This window comes from Perognathus longimembris, chromosome 9, assembly GCF_023159225.1.
Source record: "Perognathus longimembris pacificus isolate PPM17 chromosome 9, ASM2315922v1, whole genome shotgun sequence".
Lineage (NCBI taxonomy): Eukaryota > Metazoa > Chordata > Mammalia > Rodentia > Heteromyidae > Perognathus > Perognathus longimembris.
In genome coordinates this window covers 67,402,319-67,421,155 of record NC_063169.1, presented here as the reverse complement: position 1 = coordinate 67,421,155, position 18,837 = coordinate 67,402,319, and the positions used below count along the sequence as shown (strand labels likewise).

The 18,837-nt window shown below is 42.3% G+C and overlaps 1 protein-coding gene across 2 annotated transcripts in view; it reads right to left on the bottom strand.

Moving 5' to 3' along the window:
- Tulp4 (TUB like protein 4) overlaps nucleotides 1-18,837 on the bottom strand; it is a 124,023-nt gene that overhangs the window by 49,272 nt on the left and 55,914 nt on the right. For both annotated transcript variants that reach the window (XM_048354377.1, XM_048354376.1), the window contains exons 3-4: nucleotides 7,674-7,802; nucleotides 1,563-1,724 (exon numbers count right to left, since the gene is read on the bottom strand). In XM_048354377.1, coding sequence (XP_048210334.1) covers nucleotides 1,563-1,724; nucleotides 7,674-7,802 — 291 coding nt within the window. The remainder of the gene's footprint in view (nucleotides 1-1,562; nucleotides 1,725-7,673; nucleotides 7,803-18,837) is intronic.

Below are 18,837 nucleotides of genomic sequence, written 5' to 3'. Positions count from 1 at the left end.
TAAGAGAAAGGAAAGGGACACAAAGGGAAAAAAAAAAAAGCGTATGTCTACCAGTTTGCAAATGATAAAATGATATGATTCTATAATTAAGGACCCTAAAGGCTCCACCACAAAACTCTTAGTAGCAGGATACAAAAGGAACACATCAGTTGCTTTTTATGCCCTAACAACAAAAAGGTTGAAAAAGAAATAAGAAAGCAATTCTACCCACAAAGAGGCTAAAAAAGTAATAAAATATCTAGACATAAATTTATCTAAGAAGGTGAGGGCAGGTGCTGATGGCTCACACCTGTTATCCTACCTGTTCAAGAGGCTGAGATCTGAGGACCATAGTTCAAATCTAGCTCAGGCAGGAAAACTTGTAAGATTCTTATCTACAGTCAAGTATCAAAAGCTAGAAGTGAGGGCTGGGGATATAGCCTAGTGGCAAGAGTGCATGCCTCGGATACACGAGGCCCTAGGTTCGATTCCCCAGCACCACATATACAGAAAACGGCTAGAAGCGGCGCTGTGGCTCAAGTGGCAGAGTGCTAGCCTTGAGCAAAAAAAAGAAGCCAGGGACAGTGCTCAGGTCCTGAGTCCAAGGCCCAGGACTGGCCAAAAAAAAAAAAAAAAGCTAGAAGTGAAGCTTTGGTTTAAGTGGTAGAGCACTAGTCTTGAGCAAGAAAGCTCAGGGACAGCGCCCAGACCTGAGTTCAAGCCTCAGGACAGAAGAAGGAGAATAGGAAGAGGAGGGGGGAGAGGAAGAAGACTAGCAAGAGGAAAAAGAGGAAGGAGAAGAGGAAGAGGAGGAAGAGGAGAAGGAGGAAGAAGAGAAGAGAGGGGAGGAAGAAGAGAAAGAAAGGAGGAAAAGAAAGAAGAGAAAGAAGAAAAAAGAAGAGGAGGAAAAGGAAGAAGAGGAATAAGGAGAAGAGTAAGGAAAAGGAAGAAGGAAGGAAGAAAGGAAGTAGGTAAAAGGCCTCTACAATAAAAACTATAAAACACTGAAGATTGGAAAAGGCACTGGAATATGGAAATAATTCCATGTTCATGGATTGGCAGCATTAACATTGTGAAAACAGTATATTACTGAATGCCATCTATATATTCAATGCAATCTTGATAAAAATCTCCATGTCATTCTTCAGAGAATTAGAAAAATTAATCAAAATGTATATGGAAGCATAAAAGACCCTGAATAACCAAAGCAATACTGTGCAAAAAGAAAAACATCAGAGGTATCACAACACCTGACTTCAAATTTTACTTCAGAATCATAATAAAATGCAGAGCACAAAAACAGACCCAAAGACCAATGCGATAAAATAAATGATCCAGAAATAAACTCTCATATCTGCGGCCATCTGATTTTTGTCAAAGGAGTCAAATAGACATACTGGAGGGAAAGGCACTTTTTTCAATAAATGCTGTTGGAAAAAGTACATACCACAGGTACAAGACTGAGAAAAGACCTCTATCTGGCACACTCTGATTCTCTAAGAGGCCTTTGCAGCTCCTCTCCTGCCCTCGCCTCCCTTCCCAGCCCCAGGTAACATTGCATCCTCACGCTCTAGAAGCATTACCTGCTGGTCATCAGGAGTCCATATGCCACATGTGATTTGACTTTCCAAGTTGATCTCAGATGACCAGTGCCTTTGTCCACTGACAGAACCAACCAGGACAAACCCATCTCGATACGAAATAAGCGCTTGAGTTCCATCGTGGCTCCACGTGAAATCACTCACCTTTAAGATAGAGAAGAAACATCAGTTCATAGCTAGAAAGGGAAAACATTTACCAAGGTCACAGCTCTAAACTTTTATGTCTGGAATAGCCTTGAACTTGGATCTGCCAATCTCTGTCTCCTAAGTAGCAGGATTACAATCTTGAGGTACCATGTCGGCCAAGCTTTATGTTTTAACTGGTGAATTTAGTCCATTTATATTTCTTCTTCTTCTTCTTTTTTTTTTTTTTTTGACAATTCTGGGGCTTGGACTCAGGGGTCCCTGGCTTCTTTTCACTCAACGCTAGCACTCTACCACTTAAGACAAAGCGCCACTTCCAGCCTTTTCTGTTTATGTGATGCTGAGGAATAGAACCCAGCCAGGAATTGATGCATGGAAAGAAAGCGCTCTACCACTAAGCCACATTCCCAACCCCATTTACATTTAGGCTAACTAGCTTTATTTATGAAATGTCTCTATGGTGACAATGGCATCAATCAAGGAGCCAGCTCTTAGACACAGCTCTGAGGTTACTGAGGAAGGCTGTTTCCTCAGGTAAAACAGAACCAGTTTCTTGTGTATCATGTTCCAACCAATTAAGTTACACCATTTAGTTTTTCTTAAAATTTTTAAACAACATCCTTTCAGAGAGAACACATTATATTCTTCAATAAAATTGAAAAGTTCTTTCATTTTACAAACACATACATTTTAACTATGCATCATGGAACACTCTCTGGCTTTTGATAACCATTATTCTATGAGATCAACTTTCTCAGAATCCATATAATGAGTAAGATCATGGAGTAATTGTTTTCTCTGTGCCAGGCTTATTTCACTTAACATAATGATATCCAATTTTATCCATGTTGTTACAAATGACGGAATTTCTGTTTCTCTCTCTCTCTCTCTCTCTCTCTCTCTCTCTCTCTCTCTCTCTCTCTCTCTCTCTCTCTCTCTCTCTCTCTCGAGCCTGGGCACTACCCCTGAACTTCTTTTGCTCAAGGATAGCGGTCTACTACCTGAGCTACAGCACCACTTCCAGCTTTTTCTGTTTATGTGGTGCTGAGGAATCAAAGCTAGGGCTTCATGCATGCTAGGCAAGCACTCTATCACTAAGCCACATTCCCAGATCCCAAATTTCATTTTTTTATGACTGGATTTCTTGTGTATGTTGGTTCCTAATTTTGTTTACCTGTGCATTAGTAATTAGATGGTGGATCACATGAGGAGCTTCTATACTGTTTTTCATGTCTGTACAAATTTAAACTCCCACCAACGGTGTTTCTCCACATCTCTACCAGAACTTGTTACACCTTTGTCTGATAAGAGCCAGTCTAACAAGAGTGAAGTAGTATCTTACTGTGGTTAGATTGGCACTTTCTTGATGAATAGTGAAGTTGAGCACTTTTCCATATACCTGTTGGAGATTTCTGGGTTTTGTTTTGTTTTGTTTGAGAATGTCAATTTAGGTATATTGCGCAGATTTTAGCTGGTTCACTTGGGTTGGTTAGCCTGGAACACGAATATATGACAACTGGCCAGGCATAGTAGTGCATGAATTACTCCCAGCATTCAGAGACAGAGGAGGGAGGAACATGCATTTCAAGGCAAGACATTGTCTGAAAAGAAAAACAAGGCTAGAGGATGTAACTCAGTGGTCGAATGTTTTCCAAGTAAAGGGTCCAATCCAAAACACTGTAAACATATACACGCATAACTGCACAAACAAAAATAGAAACCAAGTGTTAGAAAAAATTTTTAAAAATTAAAAAGAGCATAAATCCCCCCCTTGATAGTTGTTTTTTTTTTTTTCAACTGCAGAGGGTGGGTTGTGATTCTGTTGGTTTACTAAAGAGTTGTTCAGACACGGAATCATTGAAGCTGAGCAGCAGCCTGACTGCACCATTGCCTAGAGCAGGCTTCCATCCTTGTCTCCAAGTGTACGTGCCTGGCACGGCCGTCCTCAGTGACTCACGCTGTGAAACAGCGCTTGCCACTCGTCCAGTCTCGCTTTGGAGTAAGATTCATGATCGATTCCCGAGAAAGCCAGTGTTAAATTATCACTTAGCTTTTGCCAAATACTTGTGACAATGAAAGACATGCTCTACCCTAAGCAACGCCTATCATTCCTTTCGGAAAGCAGTGATTTTCTCTGAGGTGGTTTCAGAGATGCTCTTCCTCCAAGCCACAGGATCACTCTTGCACTAGCACTATTTCCAAAGGTACACAGCACCACAACCTTGCCACGTATGGTGTGTCTTAACTCATATAACATCTGATTCCCAATAATTTAACACTAACCCCCCCGCCCAAATGCCAGTGTTTAATGATGACAGTGGCTCGATGTGTTTAAATTTTAGCGATCCCGCTTCAAATAGCAAAATTACATAAAACATGGAATGAGGCCACAAGACACAGTGATTACTTCAGTGGCACATGGCACGCACAGGCACTTGTGAGGCTCTAGTGGCTGCCAAACGTTCTGTGGTCCACCCAGCTTGTTTACCTCCAGGCTGACTTCATCTACCTTTCTCACTGCAAGCATGCTTGTCTGCTCCAAACTCTACGGGAAGAAGCAGGGAGGGATGTGCCAGGTGGTTGTGGTCACGCAACTGCCATATGGAGGAGATGGGGGGGGGGGGCCCTGCTCAGACAGGCTGGTGACAGCAGAAAGCCATGTGGTGCTGGCTCTGTTTGGCTAGGGTAGGCCTTTCAAACAAATAAAGTCTGAGCATTTTTGGATATACTATAAATATAGGGATTTCCTCCAAAAGAGAGAGAGAAAAAAAAAGGGTTTTGTCTGGGAACAGTGTAGTAGAGTGTTACAGATTAAAACTAGGCTTTTTGGGGGCTGGGGATATGCCCTAGTGGCAAGAGTGCTTGTCTCGTACACATGAGGCCCTGGGTTCAATTCCCCAGCACCACATAATAGAAAATGGCCAGAAGTGGCCCTGTGGCTCAAGTGGCAGAGTGCTAGCCTTGAGCAAAAAGAAGCCAGGGACAGTGCTCAGGCCCTGAGTCCAAGCCCCAGGACTGGCCAAAAAAAAACTAGGCTTTTTGATTCTAGCTTCACCAATCATGAAACTCCTTGAGTAAGTTACTAGATCTCTCTCCCCTTCCTCCTTTCCCTCTCTCTTGGTCACTCCCATGCACATGCACGCGCGCGCGCACACACATACACACATCCCTTCACCAGCACTGGAGCTTGCCTTTACTCGAGCCCAGAGCACGCTCAGTTTCTTCTCTCAAGGCTGGTGCTCTACCACTTGAGTCACAGCTCCACTTCCAGCATTTGAGGGGATATTTGGAGGTTAAGTGTCCCATGAACTTTCTTGCCCAAGATAGCTTGGAACCATGATCCTCAGATCTCACCCTCCTCAGTAGCTGAGATTAAAGGCATGAACCACCAGTGCCCAGATGAATATTTCTCATATCAAATAAGAATAACACCATTTTCAGAATACAGTCGGGATGAAGTTCTTACACGGTGAGAGGAATAAGTCATTTAAAAAACTCAAGCACTTAGTGGGCATGCTTCTGAGTTCCTCTATCCTTTTATCCTGAGCAATGATGTAAAGTGTTCTTGCCATCCTAAATCTGAAGGCAAATCTCACTCTCACTGGACCATACTATGGAAAATGTCTTCTGCTTTGGGTAGTTGGAGAAAACAGCATTTTAGAGACTTGATGGACAACCTCACATAAGTGTCCACTTCAGAGAAACCATAAACATTTTTTACTCCAGGCCGTGAACTTGTCTTTGGGAATGACATACAGCTGCTGGTCAGAAGGTTACTCTGAGCTACAGACTATGAGGCAATAGTTGTACAAACCACTGAAGGAACCAGGGTTATATACACAGTGACAGCTGCTACCTGAAAACGAGGGTAGAAGTACTTTTCTCACAGAAGCCTCACGGTGAGGCAGGGGCCATTATTGTCCCTGTATTACAGATAAGAATAAGCACAGAAGTGGTGACATTGCTTAAAAAAAAAAGAAAAGTACTCATTACCTGACTCATGTAACTTTACCTCCTCTGTATATCACCATTATAGTAGCAATTAAAAATAGAAAATAAATTTTGAAAAATAAGCACAGAGACCTATCTCTATACACAAGTCTGGGAGTGAGATTTTTGACCTGTGCTGTCTGACTCTAGAGCTTGTGTTCTTGACCACAATATCCCTGCTTAAAGTGAAATGCATAGACATCACTGCACTTGCAGCTTCTCTTTAAAAAGGCTGGTCTTCCTTTTCCCACTTTGCGGAGACATGCATGAAATTGATGTGGCTTTATCAGAGTCAATATCACTATGTTTTCTCCACTAAATAAACTCACAAATAATGTTCTGTTTTCAGAAAGGTAGGTTTGTCTTCCATGATGACTTCTGTGAGACCTCAGCTTGCTAAGACTCACTGATGATAATACCTTCATGCCTTGCAATTTTAGATCACTTAACTAGCCTGTGTCTATTACACTTCAGAAGCCCATAGAGCTCATTTAAGAAATAGAAAAGGAAAAATGAAAATCTAGTCCCTTAGAAATAAATGGCAAGGCAATCACGAAAATGGTAGTGGGTGAGTTAAAATAGTTCAAGAAACCCTTCATCAATAAACATTTTCTGAGAACTCAGATCCTATTGTCATAGTTTTGTCAAATTGACAGGACAAGAACCACCTGCCCTGGCCTGTTGTAAAATATATGAGAGGAGGCAGGCCAAGTGGCCCATTCCAGGAGGACTGTACCACAAACCCACACAACTGTGGAGTGGTTCTAGAAATAGCACAGCTCAGCAGGGTGTCCATGGAGCAAGTGTTTTCTTCAGAGGGAAGACAAATTGTATCAGAAAGAGCTAAAAATGACAACAGGTGGTGATACTAATTGAAACCTGACAGAATCCTGTATTAAAAGCTCTTCATTTGTGGGAAATAATCACAGAGCTCTCAGTGAGAAACATGTAAAGATGATAGTACTAGGGAAATTCCTTCTAAAAGGGAGCAACAAAGGGATATGCCAAAAGCACTTCAGAGGATCCAAAGTTAATACGTAATCCCAACACCGAACAGTACGTGATTCACAGATCACTTCCCCTGACAGAGTTCTCCCAGCTGCAGCCTGGCTGACCAGAAGGTCTCCCATGCTCTCTCCAGAGTGACTTAATCACGCAGGGCCAAAGGCAAGATTCTCATTTGTTTATTTCTTCTTTACTCCATTCAGAAAGTTTGGGGGCAGGGCAGGGGGGCTCAAGTGGCAGAGTGTCTGCCTAGCAAGCTCAAGGTTGAGTACAAAATCTACTGCTGAAAAGAAATTTTTTGAAACCAAAAACAAGGGCCAGGGCTGGGAATGTGGCCTCGTGGCAAGAGTGCTTGCCTCCTACACATGAAGCTCTAGGTTCGATTCCCCAGCACCACATATATGGAAAACGGCCAGAAGGGGCGCTGTGGCTCAGGTGGCAGAGTGCTAGCCTTGAGCAAAAAGAAGCCAGGGACAGTGAGTGCTCAGGCTCTGAGTCCAAGGCCCAGGACTGGGCAAAAAAACAAAACAAAACAAAAAAAACAAGGGCCAACAGCATTTGAGCTTAGCGCTGGGGGTTCAGCTGATGGTTCCTTTAATGCTCACTACTTGGGAAGCTGTGACAGGGACACACGTTTTGAGGTCAACCTGGAAAATAGTTCATAACACCCCTTTTCTTGATCAATAGCTGTATGTGGTGGTACATATTTGGGAAGCTAAAATATGAAGACTGAAAGCAAAGAAGCCAGACCATCTAAAAAACAGCCAGTGCAAACAAAATGAGACATGACTCGGCAGTAGAACAGCTGCCTACCAACCATGAAGCCCTGAGTTCAAACTAATATGTAAGAGTGCAAGCAAGCAAGCAAACTTTTCAGTGCTTTTCAATGTGAATACTGTTGTTCTAGGACACTTGCTGCGGTCTTTCATTGGCAGTAGTTTGCTGGCTACTCACCTGAGCCCCGCGGTCATTTACCAGCTCCACAGACCACCTGCCTTCATACTGAATCCACACAAATATTCCCCCATCCGCATCACACGTGGCCAGCTTCTGGTATGGCTCATTCCACCTCACTAGGACCACCTAGAAAACCAACAGAAAAAGATTTACTATAGGAGAAAAACCAGAACTATAGGAAAGAAACAGAGTATAGACAGGCACAAGAAAAGGTTAGGGAAGGATTAGTGGAGGGACTGAGAGGCAGATTGGAGAGTCCACACACAAAGTCTCACTTGGATCCACAAATACTTGATATAGATTCCAAGAAAGCAGCAGACATCTGGACAAATAATACAATACAAATGCACACTTAGCTATAAAAACAGAGAACTCATACAACTCAGCACCTGCCTCGCACAGGTGTGCAGTGATCCCACATATGGTGGTCCTGTGTTTTTCAATCAGTTATTTCATTTAGTACAGAAAAAGAATGGAGATGAGATTTAATTTCATTTTTGTCCAGAAGTGAAACATTTTTTTCCCTACACTACACCTTATTTCTAAATAGTCCAATATCTACACATGGCCAACTTGAAAATACACAGTTGAAATATCTAGGTTATTTAGGATTTATCATAGCAACACTGAGTATAAGAGCCTCAGGTTTATCATGGTGAGTATTCCCCAAGGCTGTTCCCAGCAGGCCCATCCTAATGACGGCGATGAATTGATTCAGTCAGGCATTTGGCACTTATTTATTATGCTGATTTTATGTAGCTAATGTTGAGATGGAGGATATAAAGCATTCCTACTGCCTTCAGGAAGATAAAAATTGAGCTGGAACGCCAGAACATTCACAGACACTGTTCACTGTCCTGTGTTGATAAAAGAGGACTATCTCCATTAGTAGGAGCATTCCTGCTATTCATCAAGGCACGAGCCCCATTTCCTTCTAGCATTCTGTGCATAATAATAAACACATAGTGACTTTTGTGTATAGAAGACAGCAATGTAAACAGTTGCCAAATTCTCACATACATTTTGAAGTAGAAAGTGCATCTGAGAACTCACCACAAGGCCCACACTCTTTGCATACCCACCTATCCGTCCAAAGCTTGCTTCATGTTTTCAGACCAACATACAAATCCCATAAATTCTCAAAGTCATGCAATGGATATACCTGATTTGTGGGTCTTTGAATGTGCTTCCAGGTTAATAAAGGGTTAGGAGAAGCCCCAAGAACGGTCTGGTTTAGTCTGCCAGAGCCACATGGTAGTATCAACATTCATAAGATGTATAAAATCCTCAACATTTTCAAGAAAGAATTGTTTTCCTAAAACTCTGCAAAAATTGAATGAAGCTGTGATCTTTGGAGACCTGTCAATCACTAGTTAAATCTCAGTTGTATCCCATCTTGAGTTCCCTTGTTCTTGGCCCATCTCTGCAGGTCCAGTGCTGACAAAATCCAGCATAGCTATCAGCTTGTAAACATAGATCTGTACCACTGAGGAAAAGGACATCTTTAAACATGGACATAGCAAATTTGAATCTGTTTTGCAAATTATAATATGCAATTACAATTTTTGTAAAACTATATTCTTGAACTATACTATTAAAAACTATGTCTATTAGGTTATTTTAAACTTCCAAATGCATTTTTTTTTTTTTTTTTTTGCCAGTCCTGGGGCTTGGACTCAGGGCCTGAGCACTGTCCCTGGCTTCTTTTTGCTCAAGGCTAGCACTCTGCCACTTGAGCCACAGCGCCACTTCTGGCTGTTTTCTGTATATGTGGTGCTGGGGAATCAAACCCAGGGCTTCATGCATATGAGGCAAGCACTCTTGCCACTAGGCTATATTCCCAGCCACTCCAAATGCATTTTAATAACACTGTCTGACTATGATGAGACAGATACTGTTAGGTGATAAGGAGAGAGATGAAGACATCTTTGGCTCCATAGTCAAATACTGTGCTCTATACACAATTACAGTCAATGAACACACACATAATGATCCACAGATAGTTAAGAGGACAACAAAGATTCACTTATGTAAGCCAGTTTTCTCTATTTAAATTACAGATTTAATTTTGCTTCAAAAAGCCAAATCAATAGCAATGGAAATCTTTAAATGACAATGTGTTGGAAAATTAAGAGTTTCCAAATACTCAATAAGGCCAGCTTCATATGTTCCTTTCAGATGCATCATTGTGGGCTGGGAATATGGCCTAGTGGTAAAGTGCTCGCCTCATATACATGAAGCCCTGGGTTCGATTCCTCAGCACCACATATATAGAAAAAGCCAGAAGTAGCCCAGTGGCTCAAGTGGTAGAGTAGCTAGCCTTGAACAAAAAGAAGCCAGGGACAGTGCTCAGGCCCTGAGTTCAAGCCCTGGGACTAGCAAAAAAACAAAGCAAGGGCTGGGGATATAGCCTAGTGGCAAGAGTGCCTGCCTCGGATACACGAGGCCCTAGGTTCGATTCCCCAGCACCACATATACAGAAAATGGCCAGAAGCGGCGCTGTGGCTCAAGTGGCAGAGTGCTAGCCTTGAGCGGGAAGAAGCCAGGGACAGTGCTCAGGCCCTGAGTCCAAGGCCCAGGACTGGCAAAAAAAAAAAAAAAGCAAAATCAAATGCATCAGTGATTTGACCTAAACACTATAATCTACAACTATGCATTCAGTTACAGTCTGGTATCTAAAGATCATTAATTATAGAATCCCACACTCATTACAACTCTTCAGAATGGTGTCACAGAATGGCTGCCACAAAGTAGAATATGGCAAACAAAAAGATGACACTCATGTCTAACTAGTTTTTAGATTATTTTCTTAGATTAACATAGTGAGCATTCATCTACTAGGAGCTTCTCTGTAAGACAGTATCTAACAATGTTAGTTACATCATTTCTATTTCTGCCTTCTCTCCTTGATCATGCACTACCATACATAGTTGCATAGTCAGTTAACATCAACAGTAAAACCCATCTTCTTCATGAAATTAGCCTGCACAATCACAGATGACACAAACACAAAAGACCAGGAAAAAGATACTTCTCAATGATTTCTAATACCAAATTATCTTAAGACAATTATCCTGTTTAACATTTGTTAAACAAAACCTCCAAAGACTCAATTTCATCCTTCTGTAATTCTTCATCAGATGAGATACAGTGTGACCTGAAATATGATTCCAATCAAGTCCTTCTTCACTTGAGCTCTATCTAGTATAACTAAGCAGGCAGTCAGTGCCCCTGAATTGGGGACAGAGTTCTTCCAATGATACTTGGTATAAAAATGAATTGGAACGGGGCTGGGGATATAGCCTAGTGGCAAGAGTGCCTGCCTCGGATACACGAGGCCCTAGGTTCGATTCCCCAGCACCACATATACAGAAAACGGCCAGAAGCGGCGCTGTGGCTCAAGCGGCAGAGTGCTAGCCTTGAGCGGGAAGAAGCCAGGGACCGTGCTCAGGCCCTGAGTCCAAGGCCCATGACTGGCCAAAAAAAAAAAAAAAAAAAAAAAATGAATTGGAACTAACAATATTGTTTTCTTGGACTAATATTCATTCTTATTTCCGCTCCTGTCTACAGTGCATAGTTGCCAATCTTATCTCCCAAGAGCTTATTTCCTGTTCTCCAAATCCTTCCAGCCTACTTGGCACTGTTAGGACATACCAGAGTGCTGAGGGATTACCAGCCAGGGGGACCACCTGGGTTCTTCGTCATCCAAATCATGCATTAGTGTACAGTGGATCTGCCCAATCCTACAGTACAACTCTCTAGCCCTTTAAGAGGAAAATGGGAATCTCATTTATTCTAAGCAACAAAGAAGGTTCACATTTAGGATGGTAAAGTATGCACTCTTCTACTAAGAAGAGGATGAGCAAAGTATTGACCTATGCTGTCAATTTTTTTAAATGTCAGCCTGTTATTATTTTAGTGTTATTGTTATCAATAAATATTTATTCAGAGCTACTAATGGAAACTTGCAACAAAAACACAGGGCAGAACTGCTGAAAGTCTATTTGCACTATAATCTAATCTACAATCTAGATGAGCAGCTTCATTTAATACACCTAGAATTATTTTTTATTTTTTTTATTTTTATTTTTTGGCCAGTCCTGGGGCTTGGACTCAGGGCCTGAGCACTGTCCCTGGCTTCTTTTTGCTCAAGGCTAGCACTCTGTCACTTGAGCTACAGCGCCACTTCTGGTCATTTTCTGTATATGTGGTGCTGGGGAATCGAACCCAGGGCCTCATGTATATGAGGCAGGCACTCTTGCCACTAGGCCATATCCCCATCCCCTAGAATTATTTTTAAGAAGAAAAAAACAAGTGCTAGTAACTGAGGATGTTCATTTATTGAGGTAAGAAAACCTTCCAGATAATGTTGACATACAAGTTCTTAGGAAACCACAGGGAAAAGCCATATTACCAATATTCAAAAAAGTTCCCTCAATCAAAAAAGAAGAACTTTGAATAAACATTAAGTACAACTAGTTGAAAGGAACCCCTATGAGTAGCATCATTCTGTAATGTATCAAAAAAATTAAAGTAAGTTCAAATGTAAAGAAAAAATGATGGCTAGGTTTTTAGATGCATTTAGAAATTTTACAAAAACACCCAGAGCAACTTAAAACAGAGGCTGGAAGACATTCAACAAAAACAATGGTTTTACAGTTGCTGCACCATCAAGGGGCAATGAAAAGGCACATATGGAGGAAGGCAGGAACTGAGCCCTGGTCTTGCTACATGACTGCCATCTGCTAGGCTGTGGGAAACCTTGGGACCTTGTTTTTTTCCCTTGCTCCTCATTTGCCAAGGAGGGGTGATTGCAACACACCTTTGGCCTTGTCATTGTGAGGAGCATGAAAAAGGCTCTTAGGACACACGAGGAAATGCTTATCATCCCTGGCCATAAAGGAAATGCAAATCAACACAACTCTGAGATTCTATCTCACTGTTAGGTTGGCTAACATCATAAATTCAAAAAACAACAAATGTTATGGGTATTGTAGGGGGAAAGGAACCCTACTGCACTGTTGGTGGGAATGTACAGTAGCACAACCACTCTGGATAGCAGTCTAGAGGTTCCTCAAAAAACTAAACATAGCTCTTCCCTACAACCCAGCCATACCACTCCTAGGCATCTACCCAAAACGTCACAATCCAGGATACCATAAAGACACTTGCACAACCATGTTCTTTACTATTCACAATAGTTAAACTATGGAAACAGCTCAGATGCCCTACAATAGACGAGTGGATCAAAAAATGAGGTATCTATACATAATGGACTTTTACACAGCCATTACAAAGAACATTATGTCATTTGCAGAGAAATGGATGGCCCTAGAACAAATCATGTTAAGTGAGGTAAGCTCAGAGAGACATTGTATGTTTTCTCTCATATATGGAAACTAGTCATAAAATATACACGAACATGATAAATTATACAGGACTCTAGGCATTCACACACAGTGAGGCAGAAGGAGGATAGCCTTAGAGAGGAACACAAAGGAGCAATGCCTGTGTGCCTCTGATCGTATTAAATCATATTTACAGAAATGAACTTCAGGAAAGACAAACTGTTAGCATTTCCTCCACCTTAGGTCCTCGGCCCCTCCTACCAGCCCCCAGCTCCACCCAGACTGAACTCCTCCCCGCCCTACCTGCCTCCCCTCTAGCCCAAGAGTTACAAGTGACCATCTGGATAAGGTGCAGAAGCCATCTTGCTCCCTCTCCCTTGGGAGATATGGCCCCACTAATAAGCCTCCCTATAAATACCTACTCCTGTCCTTGACTATCGCTGCGTGGTCCCCTGGGATGTCTGGGATGGATTCTTTCAGAAACAAGGGTTTTTGTTTTTTCTTTGCTGCTGTTTTTCTTTTTGTCTTGGTTGTTCCTCTATTTGTCTCTGGGAGGGTGGGGGAACACAGAAATGGAGAGAAAAGGGTAAGCAAATGTAGCAGTGGTACTCACTAGACCCTATGTTAAAAATGAATTATACAACTTGTGGACAAGGGTGGAAGAGAGCAAGGGAAGGGGTGACATTATCAAAAAAGAAATGTACTCTTGGGGCCGGGAATATGGCTGAGTGGTAAAGTGCTCGCCTCGTATACAATGAAGCCCTGGGTTCGATTCCTCAGCACCACATATATAGAAAACGCCCAGAAGTGGCCCTGTGGCTCAAGTGGCAGAGTGCTAGCATTGAGCTAAAAAAAGCCATGGACAGTGCTCAGGCCCTGAATTCAAGCCCCAGGACTGGCAAAAAACAAAACAAAAAAAGAAATGTACTCTTTACCTGACTTATGTAACTGTAACCCCTTTGTATATAACCTTTATAATAACTTTTTTAAATTAAAAGAAAAAGGCTCTTGGAATAGTGGCAGATACCTCTATATCATTCATCACTATTCTATGAACCCAAAGTTAGCAAAGATGGACAATGGTTCAGCACAGTATTTACATGCAATGTTCTCTTCTTTAGCACAAGATAGTTTTAGAGTCAACTCTTATCAGTTATACCCCCCATCTACCTCTGGGCCTAGAAGACCAGCCTCACCACTTCCTCTACATCTCAGCATCAAGTATTTCTGTCATTATGCCTAGTGAGAAGCTTGCCCAGGCCTCCCAAACACGCCTTCTTGCAGTGACTATGGCACCTTCTATTCACAGCCTGGTCATTCAAGACTGATGATTCCAATTTTCTCACCAGTCTTCTCTTCTTTTGTTGTCAGTGCCCAGCACTTAGCAGACATCCAAGAAATCTTAGTAAATTGAATTGCTCTGGCTAGATGATTAACCATGTTTCTGTAGAATTCTACAATATGTCCTAGTGCTCAACACTGAGATGTTAAATCTGGTTCAAATGGGCTGGGAATATGGCCTAGTGGTAAAGTGCTCACTTCGTATACATGAAGCCCTGGGTTCAAGTCCTACCTACTACAAATGAGTGTACCAATTTCTATACATTCTCTTCAATGGAGGCTATTTTCCTCTCTTTGCTTATCATAGCCATTCTAGCGAGTATGGAGTAGTTTATGTTTCTCAGATGGTTAATGATAGATACGGAATATCCTTTTAGGCGCTTCTTGGCCATTTATGTTCATCTTTTAGAGAAATGTCTACTCAGATTCTTTGCTCATCTTAAATAGATTGTTTTCTTTATTATGAAATTTCAGGATTTCTCATCTTTTTTTTTTTTTTTTTTGTCAGTCCTGGGGCTTGAACTCAGGGCCTGAGCACTGTCCTGGGCTTCATTTTGCTCAAGGCTAACACTCTGCCACTTGAGCCACAGCGCCACTTCTGGCCATTTTCTATATATGTGGTGCTGAGGAATCAAACCCAGGAATTCATGTATAGGAGGCGAGCACTCTTGCCACTAGGCCATATTCCCAGCCCAAGCCACCTCATCTTAAACACTGACTACATTTGCAAAAAAACATTAAATTCTATTGCTAGGGAGTCCAATTTATTTTTTATTTAAATATTTGTAAATCCAGTCCGCAGCCATTCATTCATTCATTCAAGTCAATTTGTTGATAAGAACTCCACAGGCAAAATCATCTAGAGACAATGAAAGAATTCAGAAAACACAGCTCTACAGTCAGAACTCTGAACCAAGGGACCAAGGGGCCTCTATAGGACTTTTGACCTAAACATATTGGGGGGTGAATTTGCAGTCTCACTCTTTTCAGGATACCTCCTAGGAAGCTGTTGGAAAAGAATATATCTTCCTATATTATCTGGCATGGCTGAGTTAGAAAAAGAGAACGTTATAAGTCTTTGAGATGATTATGAAACTACCACTCCAATCATTTTGTCTGCCGAGTATCAGCAAGACTCCTCCATTCAAGCAAATTAAAGCATCTGAATAGCTACATTATTACACCTATAGTCTGGCTTGATGCTTGCTGGTGGCTCACACATATAATTATCAGGAGGCTGAAATCCTAAGATTGTATAGATGGTTCTACGCCAGCTCAGGCAGATAAATCCCTGAGACTCTGTCTTCAAAATAAACAGCAAAAAACTGGGTTGGACGTGTGGCTGATATGGTGGGTATCTCATCTGAGTGAGCAGCAAGATAAACATGCACAAGATCCTCAGTTGAAACCCCTGTACCCACTCTCACAAAAAAGTCACAATGGCTTGAAATGCCAGTGAGGGTGGTGGGGACAATGGAAACTCACTGAGTACTGGAGAACTATCCAACTAGAAGACTGAAAAATAATAGTTTCCTCTAAAATGTTTATAATCTTAAAAGATAAGATATGTTTCTTGTTAAATGCCATTAGTTCTTTAAGGACTACGTGTAAACTGAGTTTCTTTCTTTACTCCTTTTTCTGAATGAAGAAATGCCATCAGTACAAATATAAACAAACCATAAAGCACTAGCACGAATAAATTACTATCTGTCATAACAAACAGGTGGCAATCCAACATCTGGTTGACAGCCTATTGAAGGAGACAACAGCTTATATTCCCATGGTAGCGAAAGCACTGACAGGTGAAGGGGACCAGCTGCAAGTCTCCTCAAGGATACAGAAGAGACATGCAATCTGATGCTCTTCAGTCAGATGGAAACTCTCAAAATCTAGAGTAATGAAAGAAAAGAACTTTCCATTTCTAGAGGGGTGTCATGGAGGAAGAAAGGTTTTTGTTTTGTCAGTCATCTTCTGGCAGAAAGGGTTAGTTGTTTTGATTTGAAGGGTCCATTACGCTTTACTGACTTTTCTGAAGCTCTGCTGAGAGTTCTCAAAGCCTTTCTAAAGGCAGCTTTAGGTAAGGCTGGTGGACACTGAATGTGCCGGGCCTCGCTCTAGCGCCCCCCATCTGCGTGGGGGGTGGGGTTCCTGGGCTTGTCTGCTTCTTCCGTGTGGGATCCATACTCGCTCTCTCGCGGGAGAGGGGTCCCAATGCAGCCTCGGTTCTCGTGTGGTTGCGAGACCCCATGCCCGCCAGCCCAAAGAAAGACAGGAGCACGTGGTGGTCTCGGAGAATACCTCTGGGGCGTTCTGATTTATTCAAATGAGGAGCCAACAGATATACCCCCAAGGGCGGGCACAAGAGAGGGACTACAGGTTGGCCACAAGGGCTGTCCTTCAGGTGATGTCAGGGGACTTCCTTTGTGGGCGGAGACCCAGCCCCCCAAGGATTGGGTTCTGGGGTCCCCTGCCATCAGACAGGAGCTCGCCCCTGGAGGCGGGGGCTTCTCTTCCTGTGGAAGGCGGAAGGCAGAAGAAGAGGGGACGGGCCAAAGCCAGCTGTGGCCTCTTAAAGGCACAGCTGTCTCCAACATGAATGTGTTGTTAACATGTAATACTGAAACCTGAGATGATCTACTTAAGCCTTTTGATAGATCAGAATACAGCTTCAACACATTTTTAGGAGCTATAATGGCATATGATACTCTACTTTCCTTATCGACAATGATTAGAATAGTCATCCTGTACTACTTTAAGAGTAAATTGAGAGTGATATTTTAAATTGAATTTCTTTGCATTACTGCACATTACCTATGATACTTAATTTTATGTGTCAATTGGACAGGCCCTCTTTGGATTTCAGAGCAACATATCCCTTAATAGGATGCATTTACTCCAGCATATTTACTGAGTGACTCCCTCCAGAACTGATCCTTTTGAGCATGGCCCAGAACAAGAGAAGGCTGTGCAACAAACAGTCCAGGTTGCTGTATAAGCTGCTCTACCACATAGGCCACAGAGTCTAGCAGAACCAGACTGCTTGCAGCAGCGATACCAAGGCAGGAAAGCCCTGAGGTCACTCAGAGTTAGGCTTCGGGAGTCTTGTTTTTTTTTTTTTTTGGCCAGTCCTAGGCCTTGGACTCAGGGCCTGAGCACTGTCCCTGGCTTCTTCCCGCTCAAGGCTAGCACTCTGCCACTTGAGCCACAGCGCCCGAGTCTTGTTTTTTCTTTTAAACTTATAAAGTTTAAAGTAGCTCAAAGGAATTCTGTTAAATGTATCTTCATAGTATCTTTGGGAACCTTTGGGCGCATTTTGCATATAAGACAACACACACGGGGCTGAGGATATAGCCTAGTGGCAAGAGCGCTTGCCTCGTATACATGAAGCCCTGGGTTCGTTTCCCCAGCACCACATATACAGAAAATGGCCAGAAGTGGTGCTGTGACTCAAGTGGCAGAGTGCTAGCCTTGAGCAAAAAGAAGCCAGAAACAGTGCTCAGGCCCTGAGTCCAAGGCCCAGGACTGGCAAAAAAAAAAAAAAAAGACAACACACACAAAGGTTTTTGTTGTTGGTAGTAGTCATGGGGCTTGAACTCTGGGCCTGGGTGCTGTCCCTGAGCTCTTAAGCTTAAGGCTAGTGTTCTATCACTTGAGCTACAGCACCACTTTCTGTTTTCTGGTGGTTAATTGGAGATGAGTCTCTTGGACTTTCCTGCCTGGGCTGGCTTTGAACTGTGATCTTCAGATCTCAGCCTCCTGAGCAGCTAGGATTACAGGCCTGAGCCAATGGCATCTGGCCAAACACAAAAGTTTTATCTAGAACCTTCCATTACTTATTAGTAGAACTAGAACTTAGATTCAGGCTCTTAAACAGCAGTCACAACAATTTCAATCTCATTAAGGTACAGATTTGAAGCATCTTATAAAATCCACACAGTCAAAGCGATAAAGGAGCTATCTACATTTAAAAAATACAAGGAAGAGAATGAGGAGGTATGTTTCCTCTACTGTGCTGATTGCAAGTAGATACTAATCAGAAGAACGAAAGGCACAAGAGGCACAGGCCAAGTAAGTCACAAACTTGGACAAGTGGTCTATAGGTCACTGAAAGCTGACTCGTAGGCTGGCCGTGATGCCTCCTGCCTGTAATTTTAGCTACTAAGGAGGTGGAGACAAGAGGACTTACAATACAAGGCTAGCTTATCTCCCTTCCCCCCTAAAAAGTTAGCAAACCTCTCACATTTTTTTAAAAAAAATGGCAGGAGTAAGTAGTGTTGTGTACCTGTAATCTCAGCTTGGCAGGAGGTCATAGGTAGAAGGACAATGAGACAGGCCTCAGGCAAAAGCTTGAGACCTTACATGAAAAAAATAGAGAAAAAAAGGGATGAAAGTATAGCTTAAATGATAAGACTACTTGCCTAGCAAGTGCAAGGATCTGAGTTCAAGCCCCAGGAGCCCCTTTTCCCCCCAGG